Source organism: Podarcis raffonei, chromosome 14 (genome assembly GCF_027172205.1).
Source record: "Podarcis raffonei isolate rPodRaf1 chromosome 14, rPodRaf1.pri, whole genome shotgun sequence".
Classification (NCBI taxonomy): domain Eukaryota; kingdom Metazoa; phylum Chordata; class Lepidosauria; order Squamata; family Lacertidae; genus Podarcis; species Podarcis raffonei.
In genome coordinates this window covers 30,008,681-30,027,690 of record NC_070615.1, presented here as the reverse complement: position 1 = coordinate 30,027,690, position 19,010 = coordinate 30,008,681, and the positions used below count along the sequence as shown (strand labels likewise).

Genomic DNA, 19,010 nt, shown 5'->3' with positions numbered 1-19,010 from the left:
TTCCACCCTGTTCATTTCAATGGAAAGGAATGCAAATTGGTGGTGGGGTGTGTGTGTGTATAATTTGAGGACTAAAATCAACAACAGCAGATACCAACTATATTTGCTGGGTTAATTTCTGTTCCAGGCATGGGGCAATTAAGTAAACATGGGCAATCTGGGCTCCCATTTCTGTTTTTGTCGGAATTATGCGGCATCCCTTCTCCTGCCCTGTGTTAATTAAGATGGGAGTGTGTAATTGGCTAAGAATTCTTCCAGAGAAGCCTCCCTAAAATGAGGCATTGCACAGGTATCACCCTCCAGCTCCCAGCATTTAGGAATATTCAAAGAAGAGACTCACCTGGGAACGGCCAAATTTGGGGTGAGTTTTTCTCCCTGCTCTACAGATTAAACCCACTTGGAAAACGAATGGTTCGCCCATTGCAAACCGGTTCCTGAAACCTACGTTTATAAACTGTGAGATTCCCAATTCTGAGGTACCTACAGAGCTAGTGAAAGGGACTGGAAATGAGGCCCCACAAACCCACTAGGTGGCGTTTGGCAACCTGGATTTCCTTTGTTCTCTTTAAAGTGAAATGGGTATAAACAATCAACACAGGTGGCTGTTGTGATGATGACTGGGAGAGAATGCCTACAATGTGATTTTAGGACTTTAGAGAAAGCACCTACATTAGCTTAAAAACACGCTAGAGGGAGATAGAGCGCTGCGGCATTGCCATTCCTCTTATATTTGGTGTTTATCAATTTCTGACGGTTGAAAGGGCCTCACATTCACAACCCCAAAGCTGGATGCTCCAAAGTGAAGAAAAGAGAACGCCTTAAGGTCTGTCAGTGAGACCCTCCTTGTGATAGGCAAGACAGCAACATAAGGCAAGGCCTTCTCAGCGCCTGCCCCCCTCCCCTTATGGAACTCCCCACGCCCCACCAGAATGAGATATGACAAACCTCCACATTAGCTGTATTTATTTGTTGAGGCCTTTGTAGCCTGATTATCCTGATGCTGGTTAGGGTTTAAGGTTCCGTGTTCCTGTTTTTATATAAAGGATGTATGATGTCATTCCAGTTTTTTATTTTAAATTTAATATTACAGTTTAATTTAATATTACACCTGAAGGCAGCCCTGTACAGGGACGTTTATTGCTTGATGTTTTACTGTGCTTTTAATATTTTGTTGGAAGCCGCCCAGAGTGGCAGGGAAAACCCAGTCAGAAGGGCGGCATATAAATTATAAAATAATAATAAAAATAAGCAGCAGCTGTGTTGTAAGCAGCCTGATGCTCTGATCCAGAGGAAATGCTGGGTCTAAGAGACTATGAAATTAATCACTTAAGCGTGTTAGATCTCACGTAGGCCTGCTGAAATTAACATGAAACACGGCTAATGGAGGCCCATTAATCTCAATGGGCCTAACGGCCTGGCATAAACAATCTAGTTCAATAAAAGAGCTGTGCAACAACAGCCCTGCCAGGGAGACCAGCTGTGTCATCTCCCGTTCCGCAGGCTACGTTTGTGTGAGTGGAGAGGGCAGAGCACCTCCACTTGAGTGCGGCCAACTTTAGACTGACCGTAGAGTCGGACGGGGCTCCGAGGGTCATCTAGTCCAACCCCCCGCGATGCAGGCATCGCAGCCGAAATCCCTCACAGTGACACCCCTTATCCTCACCTCGGAGCATCTGCTTGATCTCCCTGCTGGCCTGGGTGGCCGTGAACTGGTTGACAATGTCCAGCGCCGTCTGGCTGTAGGTGTTTCGGATGTGAGCGTTGATTCCGCTCTGCGAAAACAGACAGGGGTGGGGTGGGGAATAGGGTGGGCTGCCTGAGACAGGGAAAATGGAGATCTGGGATGGTGGCGAGGCAAGCGATGGCAAGGAAGAGCCTGAAGATGCCATCCAGGGAGGGCACCGGCTCTCTGGAGCTCAGGGGACCCTCATCAAGCTCTGCACCTTGGCATGAGAGAGGGGCTGCCCCCCAAGTTCTGTGCCCTCCCTCTCCCCACCATTCCTGCAAGCAGACCAGGGCAGGGTGCTTACATCCAGGAGGAGGCGCACGACCTCCGTCTTGCCACATAAGGCCGCCTCATGCAACGCAGTGCCTGCCTTCGTCTGCCTGTTGATGTCGATCCCGGACTGGAGAAGGAGTCTGCGGGAGGAAAGAGGGCAACAACTAAGCCCCGAAACCCCTGGCAGATGCTCCCGGGTTCAAGGGCACCTGCCAGATGGGCAGAAATCCAACAGGTGCCACTGTGGAGGCCTGGAAATGGAGCTGCAGAGACAAGGAGCCCCCAGACAGAGAGAAGACCAAAAAAAAAGGTCTATAAACTTTCACCCGCTGCAAATCAAACGCAAATAATGTCTTTCATTCTGCTTTCTGGGCTTTCGAAGGAGCCATGGCTACTTGAGTCTTCAAACCCATTTCCCAGAAGCAGCACTGAAGACCTTTTTTTAATTTCAGGGGGAAAGAAAGGAGCGGCGCACTTGCGCATTAAACCCATAGGCATTTGCTTTGGCCAAACGTTTGCCCCGGCTTGGCTTTCCTATGCACACAGTATCATAGAATCATAGAGTTGGAAGAGACCACAAGGGCCATCGAGTCCAACCCCCTGCCAAGCAGTATCAGTGCCTTACATCAGGAGGTGGAAGAAAAGGCACCCTCGACTCACAAGGCTTTCCACGCACACTTTGGATGTGGTGCGCAAGACCGTGTGAGCCTGACACACTAAAAATGGGGAGAAGGGGTTGGGTGGGGTGGTCCTGCTAGATAAAGTGAGGTGGCCTAGCAAGGCCATCCGGTGCCAGGGTAGATGGGAGTAGATTTGAACTGGCTGGGGCTGATGGGAGCTGTAGTCCCAAAAAGCTAGAGAGCACCAGGTTGAGGATAGCTGAGCTAGGCGATCTCACTTAGCCCCTCCCGGATTCAAAACCACTCCATCAATCAAGACTCTAGCCCTGATGAAACCTCAGTTGAGGCTCACTTCTCCGCTCCACCCCAGGCAAGGTCTCTGAATACTACTTGCCCCTGGAGGAAGACCCTCACATTTGCTGGGCTATTAAGTGGCTGTTTCCTGTCCACCAGACTCTTGGGCCCCGCAAGACTACCCCATTAATAATTCCCAGGACAGGAAATGACTTGGCGGGCGGGGGAGATGCTTACGATTAATGCTTTGCCTGCAGCTCCTGCCGCCCTCTGGCTTTGACTTCTCCTTTCTGAAGCCTTCCAGGCCCTTCCCTACCTTACAAGGCTGATGCGAGGACAAGCGAGATAGCAGATGCAGAACATTTCGACAGTTGCCCATAATAGGCCAGGGATGAACTTTTCTGGCTCTCATGGGTAATAAATACTCTGAGAAGCTCAAAATCCAGGCATCCCACACAGAGGCAGAATCCAGGGGGCAAAAGCAAAGGAGGCTGTAATATGGAACATGCTGGGGTTCAGCCCACCCCAATGGGGTCCCTTCAACATGCCAGGGAAGACAAGAAGCCCTATATAATGTATTCCACAGTGGGGGCCTGGGCTACCCCAATAGGGACATCCCACCCCATCCATCATTCCACCAGGCTATAGGAGAGGGAGAGAAACTGGTCTGAGACTTCTCCATCCGCTGAAAGGCCATCAGTCTTTGGCTCATCCTCTCCCAACCCAGCTGGTCATTACAAGGACTTCACGACAATGACCGGTCTGAGCAGCTTCCTCCCTCCCAATTACATACATGTTGTAGTTTTTTTAAAGACCCTAGGCTTGCTGGCAGGAAGAGTCCTATCATGGATATAAACAATGGTGGAAGTTGAATAAGAACCTAAGAAGAGCCTTCTGGATCAGGCCAATGGCCCATCTAGTCCAGGATTGGACTCACACATGCCCCATGGGAAGCCTGTAATCAGGATCCGAACCCAAGAGCCCTCTCCCCTCCTGCAGTTTCCAGCAACTGGTTTTCAGGAGTATCTCTCCCTTTGACTGCAGAGGCAGAACAGAGCCATGCTGGCTAGCAGCCATAGAGACCCCTCTCTTCCATGAATTTGTCCAGTCCTCTTTTGAAGTTGGTAGCCATCACTGCCCCCTATGGCAGCGAGTTCCATAGTTGAACTATGTGCTATGTTCTTTTATCTGTCCTGAATCACCATCTTTTTTTTTCCAGCTTAAGAGCAGGATTATAGATGCTTTAAAAAAAATTAATGCAGTAATCCCTAGGGTTTGGTTCCAAGGGTTATGCATATATATGAAAATTGTGTCTGCCCAGGCCCCTTGGAGCCATGCCACTGCTAACCAGTTGGGGGGGAGCACCCACAGAGCAAATGGGCCTTGCCCAGCAAACAAGGCAGAGAACTTAAAAGCAGTTTCCATGCCATGTAACCCAAGCAGACCTGGTACAACGCAAGCTTTTTAGCTCCCTGCCTTGCTTGAGGGGTGAGGTCAACTCAGCCTGTCAGCTCTCAAAGGCCAGGGATGCTCGCGTGAGAACTCACGGGAACTCAAATTATCATGCAAGATCTCACGAGAACATCCCAGAGCCAGTGCATGGAAAGGGCCTTGCTAAGCAAGCAAGCAAGGCTTAAAAGCCCTTTTCACACTGGTTAACCCCAAGCAGAACTGGCACAATAAGAGCTTTTGCTTGGGACTTGACTTGTGCAATTTCTCCCCCCCCCCCATTTTTTTATTGATTTTCCACATTTATCACAAAGAAAACATAACAAAACACACAAGAAAGAAAAACACAATACACTACAATAAACTAAACTAAACACGAAATAAAATTATTACTTCAACTACCTACCTCACCACATTGGTGACCGACTTCCTCAAATCCCCTCTAACTGAATTTCATTATGTCACCTGTGTAACAGTTCTCCAAATTCATATTTCTCATAATATTAACTCCTTTCATTTACTAACCTCTTCACCTTTATTAATATTCATTGACTTGTGCAATTTCAACCCGCCCACCTCCAACTGCATGTGGTTGAAATCATGCAAGTCAAATGCATCTAAGACGAGGTGTTGCTGAGAAATACAGAGAAATAAATAAACATGGGGCAATTTGTCTGTGAACAGAGCGCTAACCCTCCTAACTATTGTGGGAGGGGGAGGAAGAGCAAAAATCTGGTTCCCCACCCCCAAAAAAAGCATTTTAAGAACAATGATATCTAGAAATACGGTCCTGCTCTTCCTCAACCTTGCACCCTCCAGATGGTTTGGACTACAAATCCTCACGCAGCTGGTCCACTTTGGACTACAAGTCCCATCAGCATGCTGGCAGAGGGCTGATGGGAGTTGTAGTCCCAAACATCGGAAAGACACCAAGTTGAGGAAGGCTGCAGCACCCCTTCAGGAACCTCATTCCGGACTCCTTCAAGTGGAAACACAGCACGGAAATCTCACAAATGATCCTAAGTGCTGTGGGAGAGGCCTCCAGAGGCCAAGACTAGCAGCTGCTATCCTGCTGAGATACAAGCCCCAGATTAGCGAAACGGAGGCTGCAGACAATTTGCTAAGTGAGTTGCGTGCCAGCGGGGTGCGCAGGGCAGCTCCCTTCCTAACACACTGGCGCACACCAGAGATGAGAGGTGGATCTGGCAGTCTTGGGATTTGCAATTTCAGCCACTAATGCACTGGCAGCAGAGTGGGGGGTAGGGATAATCCTATGCTGCAGGAAAGCCAGCCGGCCAGTCAGATCGCCAGTGCTGATGCCAAAACAGAGATGCAGGCACCTAGACCTTGAAAAGCCTGGAGAGCAGATCCTGGCTGGACGCCCAGGAGATTTGTCAAATATCTGAAAGCTGACTGGCACCTTGGCGGTTCTGCAGGCACTTCGAAACAGAGGCTGAAATCTCCCCACGACAAACACTTAATGTTTAATATCCATCTTTTGTGCGCTGTGCCAATGCCATTCTTCTTCTACCCTTCCCCAGACACCAGGCAGAAGGGGACATACCTGATGATGTCAATGTGGCCGTTCTTGGCCGCCAGGTGCAGGGGGCTGGTCCCATTGGGGTCGGTGATGTCTCCTGGCTTCGGCTCCAGGAGGGCGGCACACATGTTGCTGCTCAACAGCAGCTGCACTACCTGGAGGGGCAAAAGAGATGATGATGATGATGATGATGATGATGATGATGATGATGATGATTTATTATTTATACACCACCCATCTGGCTGGGTTTCCCCAGCCACTCTGGGTGGCTTCCAACAAAACACTAAAACCCAATAACCTATTAAACATTAAAAGCTTCCCTAAACAGGGCTGCCTTCAGATGTCTTCTAAAAGTTTGGTAGTTGTTTTTCTCTTTGACATCTGGTGGGAGGGCGTTCCACAGGGCGGGTGCCACTACTGAGAAAGCCCTCTGCCTGGTTCCCTGTAACTTGGCTTCTCGCAGCGAGGGAACCGCCAGAAGGCCCTCAGCGCTGGACCTCAGTTTCCGGGCAGAACAACGGAGGGGGAGACGCTCCTTCAGGTATATTGGACCGAGGCCGTTTAGGGCTTTAAAGGTCAGCATCAACACTTTGAATTGTGCTCGGAAACATACTGGGAGCCATATAATCGATGTTATATGGTCTTGGCGGCCGCTCCCAGTCACCAGTCTAGCTGCTGCATTCTGGATTAGTTGCAGTTTCCGGGTCACCTTCAAAGGTAGCCCCACATAGAGCGCATTGCAGTAGTCCAAGCGAGAGATAACTAGGTGGCTGGAGGAGAAAGCAGCACGAGGGACAACGGAAGCCACCTGATGCCAACCAGATTCCAAGCCAGAGCCCAGGATTGTCTGCAAGGACCAGCAGCAATGGCTTGCCAGGATTTCAGGCAAGGAGTCAGTCTCACTCAAGTCTCTCCAGAGATGCCAGGATTGAACCCGGGACCTTCTGTACACACAAAGCAGGTGCTCTATTACTATGGCCCTTTTCATAAAAAAATAAAGTAAGGTTCTAGTCCTCAGCAAGGGCTGCACTACATGGCGACAAAGGAAGGTGCCTCATACCAAGTCAGACCACTAGCCCATCTGGATCAGTATTCTCTACACCAGGGTTTCCCAACCTTGGGTCTTCAGCTGTTTCTGGACTACAACTCCCATCATCCCTAGCTTGCATGACTAGTGGTCAGAGATGATGGGAATTGTAGTCCAAAATCAGCTGGAGACCTAAAGTTGGCAAAGCCTAGTCTACACTGACTGGCAGCGGCTCTCCAAGGTTTTCGGCAGCGGTCTTCCCCAGCCCCACCTGGGGAAGCCATTGGGGGTTGAAGCTGGGACTTCCTGGTGGGTTCTCTCCCACTGAGCCTACAGGAAGAGGGAAGGAAGTCAACCTCCTGCTTCTCCCAGGGAAGCATTTGGTTACACACCCCACCCCACCTCAAGTGCTCGCCCCCCATTTCTGCCGCCGCAGCCGGTTGACTTACCCCAACCCTTCCGAACTCGCAGGCCAGGTCGAGTGGCGTCTTGCCCGAAATGTCCAGGATGCAGGGGTTGGACTGGTGCTGGAGGAGCATCTCTGACTGCGGGATGGAGAGAGCGAAAAAGAGGCAGGCACAACAAAATGCAGACGCTGAGTGGAGCCATGGGCCAAAATCCACCGTAGAGGATTCGATCTCTCCGTCCACTGTCTGCATTGCTGGAGTGTCCAGGGTGGGGTGGGGGGAGCTGCTTCCCAGGGGTTTCTTCCCAAACCACTCCAGCAGGAGGGGGAGTCCACATAGGAGAGGCAAATAACATTTGGTGTGTTCAGGCCTTCACCTGAACACTTATGCACCAAGCCCCATAAGGGAGCAGAGGGGCAGGTGTAAGGGAACAGGGGTTTGGATTTGGATTTGATATCCCTCTTTATCACTACCAGAAGGAGTCTCAAAGCGGCTAACATTCTCCTTTTCCCTTCCTCCCCCACAAGAAACACTCTGTGAGGTGAGTGGGGCTGAGAGACTTCAGAGAAGTGTGACTGGCCCAAGGTCACCCAGCAGCTGCATGTGGAGGAGCAGAGACGTGAACCCAGTTCCCCAGATTACGAGACTACCACTCTTAACCACTACACCACACTGGCTGTGGTGTTGGGTTGTGTAGGGCACATGTGGTGTAGGAGTAGGGCACATGTAAGCCCCACCTCCATCAATGCCATGCACTCCCCACCAGACCCCAATGTTGTCCAGGATCTGCAGGGAGGGTTTGTTTAAGAATTCTATGGGCCCTTTGCAAGTCAAAGGCAAGTCAAATTCTCTATGCCATTGGGCAAGTAAAATTCTCTTCCCACCCCCAGAGAGCTGGAACAAGCTGCATCTCTCATGGCATGGCGCAGATGAAAGAGAAAATTGGTTTTGTTTGCACCTCAATGAAAAACAACCTCATTTGCGCTTCTCGAACCAATATGCCAACTGAAACAGGGTCAGCCTTCGAAATTGGCTCTCCTCCGAATTTCTCCAGACAAACAAAGCGTGCAGAAATGCATATATTGGGGGGAAACGAGCAAAAAAAAAAGTCATCTTACTTAAAATAAGATACAGAACTGCACTGCAGTCAATGGAAAATTTGCTTGCAAAAGATATCTATCAGCCAAAAATGCATGCAAAGATGTGTTTATTGGGAGGATTTCACATTGACATGCTGAGAATTTGAGACTGACAGATTCATCTATCCCTAGGCAGGACCCACTTGCCCACCCATTTTGCCCCTTACCACATCATAGTGGCCGTGCTGGGCTGCCAGGTGCAAAGGGATCTGCCCTTCATCCGACTGAACATTCACAGAAGAGCCAGCCTTCAACACCAGCTTCATGGGGTCCTTCTTACCCTGCCAGGCAGCGTAGTGCAAGGGGCGCATCCCTGTACCACATCCAGGAGGGGGTGGGGCAAGAGAGAGAGATTAACAACGCTAGTATTGAAACCACCCCTCATTTCTGGGGGCATAACTCAATCCAAAAGCACTGGGGAAACTTCTCAAGGCACAGGGAGAACATTGGAAGTGTCCAACAGCCACCTCAAACAAACCACAGTCGAAGAATATGGGAAACTGTGGTTTGCCCAAACCAGGACATGGTGGGATACACTTGCAACTTGATGACACACTGGTTGAATTATATTTGCTGGGCTTGTTCCAGCTGCCTCCAAAGAAGGGTTCTTAATAATAAAAATGCATTAAGGTCATAGTGTAGATGGGCACAAATCTGACCTCAAAGCTGGCAATAGCCACAAGCTGACCCTAAGGTGGCCATAAAGGAACAGAGGAACTTCAGAGGGGGTGCACCAATGAAAAACAGCTGAATTGCAATTCATCAAGAGGCTGAATGCATGTGTTAACTGCCTTACCAATGCCAGGGTGCCTGTGGTATCAATACCTGGTTTGTGTGGAGGTGTAACATAACCATTATCACTATCTCTACTTTTCTGCCTTGTCTTTCCTCCTGCCCTCACTGTTTACAATCCCTCGCACCCCTCAAATCATGAGCTATGCAATACTTCATGCTTCTGATGAAGTGGAATGCAGCCCAAAAAGTCTTAGGCCAAAGTACATACGTCCCGCCCCGCCCCGCCCCCCCCCATCATTAAGGTTGTTTTCTTTGCAAGAGACTAACAGTCTTCTCCTCTAGAAATGGGAAACATGGAATGCTCATGAAAAAAAGACCATAGGACCTCCTTCAGCACCTTGTGAGATCTGCCCCCCCCTGTCTCTCTCTCTGTTCTCTGCTGTAGCACAGCTCAGTTCCCCAATTCCAGAATCCACCATGACCAAAGCAAAGCCCCGCCCACTCAATCAAAGCCCTGCCCACCTTTCCCCAAATCCCACCCCCAGGCACTCTCTGCATTCCTTCTAGGAGTCCCTCTCCTGTGCTTGCCTTTGTTATCCTTGATATCCACAGCAGCCTGAGCCTCCAGCAGCAGGGAGATGAGTTCTGTGTTGCCATTGAGGGCCGCGTGGTGCAGGGCAGAGAATCTGCAAGGAAAGGGGGCAAAGCAGAGGTGTCAAGTGCCGGAGAGACTCCCCACCACAACCACCTCCTCCTCCTCTTCTTGCCCTGCCCAATTCCCCAACTCTCAGTTCACGCCAATGCAGAAAGCAGCAGCCCCACAAAAAGCTAACCCTTGCTAAATTTGGCCCTGCTTCAGATTTGCAGGCTAGCTCAGAGCACCTGCTCCCAGAGCTCTCTCCCCTTTCCTTAGATCAGCAGGAGACGCACTGCCCGGGTACAGCTGGCACAAAAGCAGGTCAAGGCTTTCTCTGCCACAAACCCCAACTCTAAGGGAAGGACCTCCCCAGGATCCTTCCTGGCTCCCACACTCCCCTTGTTTGCTGATATTCTGCCAGCAGGCAAGGGCTTCTTTGGTTACAGGACTTGTGGACATCCAATGAAGCTGAACGTTGGAAGATGCAGGGCAGATTTTTGTAGAAGTACTTTTTCACACAGTACCTAGTTAAACCATGGAACTCCCTGCCACAGGAAGAAGTGATGGCCACCAATTTGGACGGCTTTAAAAGTTTACAAGACAAATTCATGGAGGAGAGGGCTATCGATGGCAACAAGCCAGGACAGCGATACTCTGTCTCCTTCCATGAATGGCCAGAGGCAGAAATGCTTCTGAATACCAGTCGCTGGGGATCACTGGTAGAGAGAATGCTCTTGTGCTCAGGTCCTGCTGTGGGTTTGCCACTGAGACATCTGGCTGGCCACTGTGAGAACAGGAAGCAGGACCAGATGGGCCATTGGCCTGATCCAGCAGGCTCTTCTTATGTTCTTATCTTTAGTTGCATGCACCCAGGACGCGGGTGGCGCTGTTGGTTGCATCCTACCCTGGCATCTGCTGGTGAAGAGCAGGTAATAAATTTTATTTATCATCATCACCACCAGTCCTTCCTTGCTATCCCAGCCTCTGGAGGTAGATGCTGACCTTCCAGGAGAGGACTGCCAAGACCCTGATGTTTATCTTGGCACCAGTGAAATACTTTCCCCGCTGACCGGCACACACTTAAAAATTATCTGTGTGTTTTTAGCTTAATTTTTTAGATCCTGGATTAAACTGGATTTGGTACTGCTATACAACTCTGCCTCTGGCTGCTACTTCCAGATTATTATCGTTTTACTGCTTTTAAACAATGGGTAGCTGCTCCGAGAACCTTTGGGGGCTAAAGAGGAAGATGGAAAACTTCAAAAAAAAATTAATGAATTAAATGACCGGTGGGTTTTTTAGACGGAGAGGCAGAGATGAGGATTATGGGCTCTCGATCCTGGGATATTTGGGGAAGACGCACGCAGCTTTCCAAACATTTCCATAAAAGCACAGACCCAAACTATGCAGATGTAAACCAGAACAGAGTTATTATAGCTGCTAAGGAATGCCCCAATTTAGCACAGGGTTCGTGTGGTCTGCTTGGCATTGTAGCAATTCCACACATACACACAGAGAGCAATGGGACTCAGCAAATCTGCCTCTCCCGCTCTTTCCAGGAAAGCTGCCCAGAAGCCGGGATTTCAGCGTTCCCTGGGATTTGTGTGTCTGGGGGCCATGGGGAGGACGTGAGAAACACACTTGGGTGCCTCCAAAATGCTTCCAGCAGGGAGGCTGTTCCTGTTATTTTTCTTCCTTAGATCAGTCCACAAGAAAAGCAAAAATATCCCTCTCCACTGAGCCATTTCGGTTTGTTTTTCAGCGTTTTCATGTTGTGAACCGCCCTGAGACCTACGGGTACAGGTGGTTATACAAATTTGTTAAATAACCGAATAAAATAAAAGTGGGGAGAGAGGATAAACAACAACCGTATACTCTGCCTTGAGCTCCTCGGAGGAAAAGGTGGGGTATGAAATGCAACCATTAACGAATATTCTGCAACGCCACAGTGGTGGCACCAGTTCAGCTGGCGCACTGAGATACAACGCAACGAGGTATTCTCTCTCTCCCTTCCTCTCTCAGACACACACGTGGCTCCTTGCTTGGGCGGCCTCTGGTCTCTGTGAGACTGCTCAGGATACTGACCAAAGCGACCTATTCTCTCCCCTGCCTTCACAGGGCCAGAAAAGGCTGTGTGCTGAGCACCCATCCCTTGCCTGAAGCCAGAAGAGCCCGGCTTTGCGTGGGAGTCTGCGCCTCTCTCCTGCTAATGGAAGAAGCGTCCCCCCCCCTTCCGCCCCCTTGTCTTTCAGCAAAGACTCATTTACTTCTCCGTCTCCTACGCCTGCCGCCTGCCAAGCCGTCTGCACGGGCTGCTTGGAAAGGGAGGTGGCACCTGCCCAGGAGAGGACAGAGCCGTTCTCTTCCGCCAAAGCAGGCTTCCCCAACCTGGAGCCCTCCAGAAGTTGCTCTTTTTATTTACGACTATTTATTAAATTTATATCCCACCCTTCCTCTCCAAGGGCCAAGTTCAAAGCCCTTAACAACCGACAGGTGCCTTCGCTGTGCTCTTTTCAGTCCCTGCTAAAAGCATTTTTTGCTTAGGCAAGCCTATCCACATATGTAGAAGGTTGGCACAAATTTTAATTTGTTTTTAGTCCATTGTTATTTTGAATTTTCGAAAGTCTCAAATTATTGTTGGCAATTTTATTGTTTTATCTTTTTTTTCTAAACCGCTTTGAGGGTTGTTGTTTTTAAAACAATCAAGTGGCACATAATTTTGTTGAACTAAATAAAATAAATAAAGGAGCCCAGGATGGAAAGAAACAAGCGATTATTAAACAATATAAGCGGCTTAAGAACAATTCCAACAAAAAGAAGTCAGAGATGGCACCTGTCTAATATTTAAGGGGAGGACATTCCAAAGGGCTGGTGCCACAACACTAAAAGCCCAATGCCTACATTGCAGGGAACAGATGTCCTGGGAAGATGGTGCCTTCAAGACAGCCTGCAAACAGCCATGATTGACTCGGTATATAAGGGAAACCATGATCTTTTGAGTATCCTGGTCGCGAGTTGTAGAGCGCTTTATACCTAACAGTGCACCTTTCCCAAATCCAACCATCTTGGACCCTATGAGGCTTTATATCCCACCCTTCCTCTGGGGCACGTGACTTCCCCCAAAGAATCATGGGAACTGTAGTTTAAGGGTACTGGGAACTGTAGTTCTGCTAGAGGTCACTACGATTTTCAAGATTCTTGGGGGGAAATTTTGTGCTTTAAATGTATGGTTTGCTACAGGTTTAGAACAAAAGCCTGTCTAGTCGAGCATCCTGGTTCCAGCAGAGACCAGTCAGGTGCCCTGAAGCATAAAGCCAATAGTCATCCCCTGGTATTTGCCCCACAACCTGGACAAAGAGCTTGTGTTTGCTGCTGTTTTGATGCCATTTGGTGGCTGGCCCCTGTGAGAACAGTATGCCAGACTAGATGGGTCATTGGCCCGATCCGGAAGCCAGGCTCTCCTTATGTTCTTTGGTTTTCCAGAAGGACACACTAACCTGAATTCACAGAGATCACACCTGGGGAGTGCAGAGAAGGAGGGGAAAGTTTGCTCCATTGTACTATTTTCCATCTCAGCAAAAATTGCCTCCTCTCATCTCCTACAAGTCATCACAACAGTGGAATTACCTGGGCCCCGGCAGCTGCAAGCAGCTTTCTTATATCAAGAAAGGAATGGAAAAGGAATGCACTTCAATAGGAAGCAAACGAGGTCACCTCATAAGGCAGCAGAATTGCTTCTCCCCCCCCCCCTTTTCAGGCACGTGAAGCGAACGGAATTAAGAATTCTGCCCTCGGAATTCTGTGCCCGGCATAAATTACGCAACTCAGACAGGGTTGTACAATGGCTCTCTCTAATTTTGCGTCATTTCCATTTTTGCTAAAGAGTGGGATGGAGTGCAACGCATCACTCAAGATCCAAGTCTCAAAGGAGGCAGTGAAGGCCACCGACCTGGCTGGCTTTGAAAGCGGATGGGACAAAACCATGGAGGAGAGGGCTATCGATGGGCTACTGCTCTGCTTCCACAGCTGGAAGCAGCAATGCCTAGTTGCTGGAAAATGCAGGAGGGGAGAGGGCTCTTGTGCTTGAATCCTTGAATTGCAGGTTTCCTATTGGCTGGCCACTGTGGGAACAGGATGGGCCACTGGCCTGATCCAGCAGGCTTTTTTTTACGATCTTAAGTCATGGGGAGGCCAGGCACAGTGCTTGTGATGTACAGAGGAGGCCACCGAGAGAGCTTCATGAGGTCCTCTGCAAAACCAGATGCAGGCAACTCAAGGGGGTCTTAAGAACAAAGAGAAATTTCTTCATGCCCCCCCTCCTGCAAGCCTTTCCATCCACTTATTTATTTTATTATTACTTCTTTATCCCGCTTTTCCTCCAAGGAGCTCAAGGTGGCGTGCACAGTTCTCTTCCTCTCCCTGTTTTAGCCTCACAACAACCCTGCGAGGTTGGCTGCACCCATGCACAGCTGGAGCAAGCCCCAGAAACTTTCCCCAGCCTGCTACCCTCCCGAATTTGAGGACTACAACAGTACCCATCAGTCTCGGGCAGCAGAGCTGTATTGATGTTGGGGGCTGATGGGAGTTGTAGTTCCAAATGTCTGGGGAAAGTCACTATCCGGCCCACTCCCTCCCCCCTACAAAAAAGGATCTCTTGACCATTAACTATTTCCACCTGTGGGAGACAGAAAGATTCTTAATGGCTACTTGTCTTGCTGTGTCCAGGATCTGACAGGATTGGAGGAAGCCTTGACCAATGGACAAAGCTCTGGGCTTCCCAAGGAATCTCCTTTCCTATCGCTTGAATCCATTGGTTAGGATCCTTCTCTCTGGAGCTACAGAAAACAAGTTTGCTTCATTTTCGTGTGGCAGCCCTGCAGATATCTGAAGATGCTAAACACAGGCTTCCTCAACCTTGGCCCTCCAGATGTTTTGAGACTACAGTTCCCATCATCCCTCACCACTGGTCCTGCTAGCTAGGGATCATGGGAGTTGTAGGCCAAAAACATCTGGATGGCCAAAGCTGAGGAAGCCTGGCCTAACATAACCTCTCTTCTCAGTCCTCTCTTCACCAGGATAAACATCCCCATATCTTTCAACTGTTCCACATAAGGCTTTCTTTCTATGCCTTTTCCATGTTCCTAAATCCTTGGATCATACGGTAGCTAAAAATCTCCCCTTTCCTACTCACTGGGCACCTGTTGGATGCTGGAGACAAGGACCCTGCTGCAGAGATAGCAACAGCCCATCAAACCCCCCACCCCCATGACGCTGGACTGCTACCCCACTGGTGCTATTGGATAAACAGATTTCATCTACTTACCCATCAGTGTCTTGGAAATTCACATTCACCCTCTTGGTTGATCCCAGGAGCTCTGGGGGAGAAAAAAACAACAATGAGAAAAAGAAGGTAAGGATTAGAGGTGTGGAAGAAACAGAATAAGGAGCAGGATTCCTCCAGCGTGGCAATACTGCACTAGATGTGGCGTTGCTCCGACTTGGTCTAAACTGCTTCTGGCTCAGGTGGAAGGTTGCCTTCCTCATCAGCCCTGCAGCAATATGCCTTAACAAAATCCCAGCGGAGGATTGGGGACACACCCAGGGAATGGAGCGACTCGCCTGTTAGGAAAGGTTGCAAGGTTTGGGACTTCTAAGTTTATACGCAGGGGTCAGCAAAATTTTTCAGCAGGGGGCCAGTCCACTGTCCCTCAGACCTTGTGGGGGGCCAGATTATATTTTGGGGGGAAAAATGAATTCCTATGCCCCACAAATATATATATATATATATATATATATATATATATATATATATATATATACACACACACACACACACACACACACACGCATATATATATATATATATATATATATATATATATATATATATACACACACACATATATATATGGAATTTCAGCATAACAATTTATCAAAAATACATCATCCTCATTTCTCCCTCCCATTTTTCCCGTCCCCCCCAAAAAAGAACCCCCCTAACCCACCCCAGACTTCCCTCAGCTCCTCTCTCTGGTTTCTCAGCACATATTATTCTCTGCATGTTATAAAATTGTAGAGATCCTCAGTTTATCTGTCTGTATATTATCAATAAAGAGTTTGTGAATGTTTATTCAAAACCTTCCAAGGAGTCCAGTTCATTTTGTATCTTTAAGTACATCGTAAAAGGTTCCCATTCTTCTTTAAAGTGACAGTTATCCTTGTCACATAGTTTATGTGTCAATTTCGCACATTCCGCATAGTCCATCAGTTTCTCTTGCCACAGTCCTTTGCCCCACAAATAACCCAGAGATGCATTTTAAATAAAAGGACACATTCTACTCATGTAAAAACACGCTGATTCACGGACCGTCCGTGGGCCAGATTTAGAAGGCGATTGGGCCACATCCGGCCCCCAGGCCTTAGTTTGCCTACCCATGGTTTAGAGGAAAGGTGAGTTGGAGGCAACACGATGAGTTTATGAAATTAGGCATTGCACAGAAAATGTGGATTGAGAAACGTTCTTTCTCACAGCACTAGAACTCATTGACATCCAGCGAATCGGATGGTTGGGAGATTCAGGATGAGTAAAAGAAAAGACTTATTTTTTGTTTGTTTTAAATTTTCATAATTGATCCTTATTCGAAGATATACAGAAATACATACCCACTACAAAGCATCTTTTTTTTAATATACTGAGATAAAACAGCTGCTTAGTCTAAAAGAGAACAAAGTCAGAAGGAAGAAAACAGAAGAAAAGGAGAAGTCTAGAGGAGGAGAAAGTAAGAGGGGGGAAAAGAAAGAAAAAACTAGAGTAAAATAAAAGGACTTCTGGCTCTCTGCAGCTACAAGCGATATTCATTCTTTAAGATCCGACCGTTCTATAATCTTCAAACCCAGATGTTACAAATTCATTTTCTCTTTCACGCAAAAAGTCCGCAAGAAACGTTCAATCCTTAACAAACGTTAGTAAGGATTTTTCTCTAATTAAACATATTAGCCTAGCCATCTCAGCCAAGTCCCATCATTTTATCAGCCATCCTTCTATCTGTAAAAGAAAGGACTTGTTGGCACAGCACATTGTTAAACTATGGAACTCACTGCCACAAGAGGCAGTGAGGGCCATCCACTTGCATAGTTTTAAAAAGTATAAAAGCGGATTAGACAAATTCATGAAAGAAAGGGCTATCAGTGGTTACCAGCCATGATGGCTATGCTCTGCCTTCACTACGGGAGGAGGCAATGCTTCTGAATACCAGTTGCTGTGCTCTTGCCCTCAAATCCCACTTCCCCTCTGGGGCATCTGGTTGGCCACTGTGACAACAGGATGCTGGACTAGATGGGCCCCTGGCCTGATCCAGCAGGCTCCTCTGATGTTATGTTCTTATGTTCAACTGGGGAGAGGATGATGGGGTCTGCATGCCCACAAAGCCACTTGCTATGGCTGATTCAGAAGATGGATGGAGGCTGACAGGGAGAGAGAGGTCTGCTTCAGAAACTGGTCCTTGGCCCATGCGAAAGCAACCACACATGGCCATTTCTGCCAACAGAGGAAGGATAAGACAAACGAGCTGCAGGTTCCCGGGATCAGAAATTCCACAAATATCATTGCAAGGGGAAGAAGTTGCTATGGCAACCCCAGATTTGTCTTGGGAGGGTTTCTGTGCGTTTGGGGTGTGCATGGAGACAGATGAAAATCTGCTTCAATCTTGGAGAAGACACTGGGAGCCTTGAGATCTCCGCGTGAAACCAAAGTCCCCTTGGCGGCAGCTTTCCCCAATCTGGTGCCCACACCCCATATGTTTTGGACTAAATTCCCATCTGCCCCTTGAGCAAGCACAGATGATATGATAACAAGTTCACCCAACCGAAGTTTCACATGTTTTGATCATTTAGTGTTGATTTTAGTTTCTTGTGCTTTTACTGATACTTCTAATGTTCTGCTTTGAGGCTTTATTAAAATCAGGTAGTATTAATTCTGGAGGGGGTTAAAGAAATAAATGGTGATGCTGGGAGGTGGCTGATGGGAACTGTGCTCCAAAACATCTGGAAGGCGCCATGTTGAGGAAGGCTGCAGCCGAATCCCCACAAGCATTGCTATGGATTTCCTAATGCTCACCGTTAAAAATCTGGATTGTGTGTTCATGTAGAAAGGAATACAGTGGTACCTCGGTTTACGAACAGCCCTGTTTACGAACTATTCGATTTATGAACTCCGCAAACCCGGAAGTAGTGTCCCGGTTTGTGAACTTTACCTTGGTCTAAAAACGGAATCCGAATGATGGAAGGGCACTGGCGGTGGGAGGCCTCATTAGGGAACAGGTGCCTCGGTTTAAGAACGGATTTGGTTTAAGAACGGAATCAGGAACGGATTAAGTTTGTAAAACGAGGTACCACTGTATATAGAGATGTATCTAGTGTCAGCAAACTGCCATTGGCTCAGAGGCGAGGAATAGAAGGGCAGTTGTGTTACAGGGAGCCTCCGAAAATCTTGCGAAGCAGTTCCTCTTCCGGGGAGGAGGAAAGCCCCATCTCTAGTGGGGAAGAGGTGCAAGGACCAGAGAATGCTGGTGGGAGCCTTAACACCACTCCTGGGCAAGCCGGACAGGAGGGAAACACGCCCTTGCCATCGCCCATCCTGCGCAGTAGCCTAAGGCGCAAAGAGGGAAGGAGAAGGTTGGGGGTAACGAAACTCTTATGTTGGGGGAGGTCCAAAAAGAGACGACTCCCGGATTCTGCTAGCGATTGAGCCAGACATGAGCTTTGGAGCTCTTCACTGTAAATAGTTTGCACCAAAATAAAACCTGTAAAACACAGGTTTGGAGTCCTGCCTGGTTACTCTCGAGCAACCGCAACAGCCATCTGACATCTAGCAAAGGGCCACAGAGACAGAGAAGATGTCCCAGTGGCATCTCTGGGTAAGGCCAGGAAGGACTCCAATCCCCGGAGAGCCACTACCAGTCAGTGTAGGCAGTATTGAGCTAGATGGACCCATAGTCTGATACAATATAAGCCTGCTATTATTTCATCCTTTTGTTCAGAATCATAAGGACTAGACTCTTACTTTATTTTATTTTTTAGGGGAAGGTCAGGAAGGATTCCTGCCTGAATTTCTGGAGAGCTGCTGCCAGTTGGTGTAGACAGTAATGAACTAGATGGATCAAAG

At 48.4% G+C, this 19,010-nt stretch overlaps 1 protein-coding gene across 4 annotated transcripts in view; it reads right to left on the bottom strand.

Moving 5' to 3' along the window:
- Positions 1-19,010, bottom strand: part of CASKIN1 (CASK interacting protein 1) — a 117,527-nt gene that overhangs the window by 28,054 nt on the left and 70,463 nt on the right. For 3 of the 4 annotated variants that reach the window (XM_053365446.1, XM_053365447.1, XM_053365448.1), the window contains exons 2-8: positions 15,171-15,222; positions 9,799-9,896; positions 8,643-8,788; positions 7,379-7,474; positions 5,927-6,057; positions 2,031-2,139; positions 1,664-1,772 (exon numbers count right to left, since the gene is read on the bottom strand). In XM_053365446.1, the coding sequence (XP_053221421.1) occupies positions 1,664-1,772; positions 2,031-2,139; positions 5,927-6,057; positions 7,379-7,474; positions 8,643-8,788; positions 9,799-9,896; positions 15,171-15,222 (741 nt within the window). Of the gene's footprint in view, positions 1-1,663; positions 1,773-2,030; positions 2,140-5,926; positions 6,058-7,378; positions 7,475-8,642; positions 8,789-9,798; positions 9,897-15,170; positions 15,223-19,010 lie in introns of those variants that run through there. The other variant, XM_053365449.1, reaches the window with a different exon arrangement.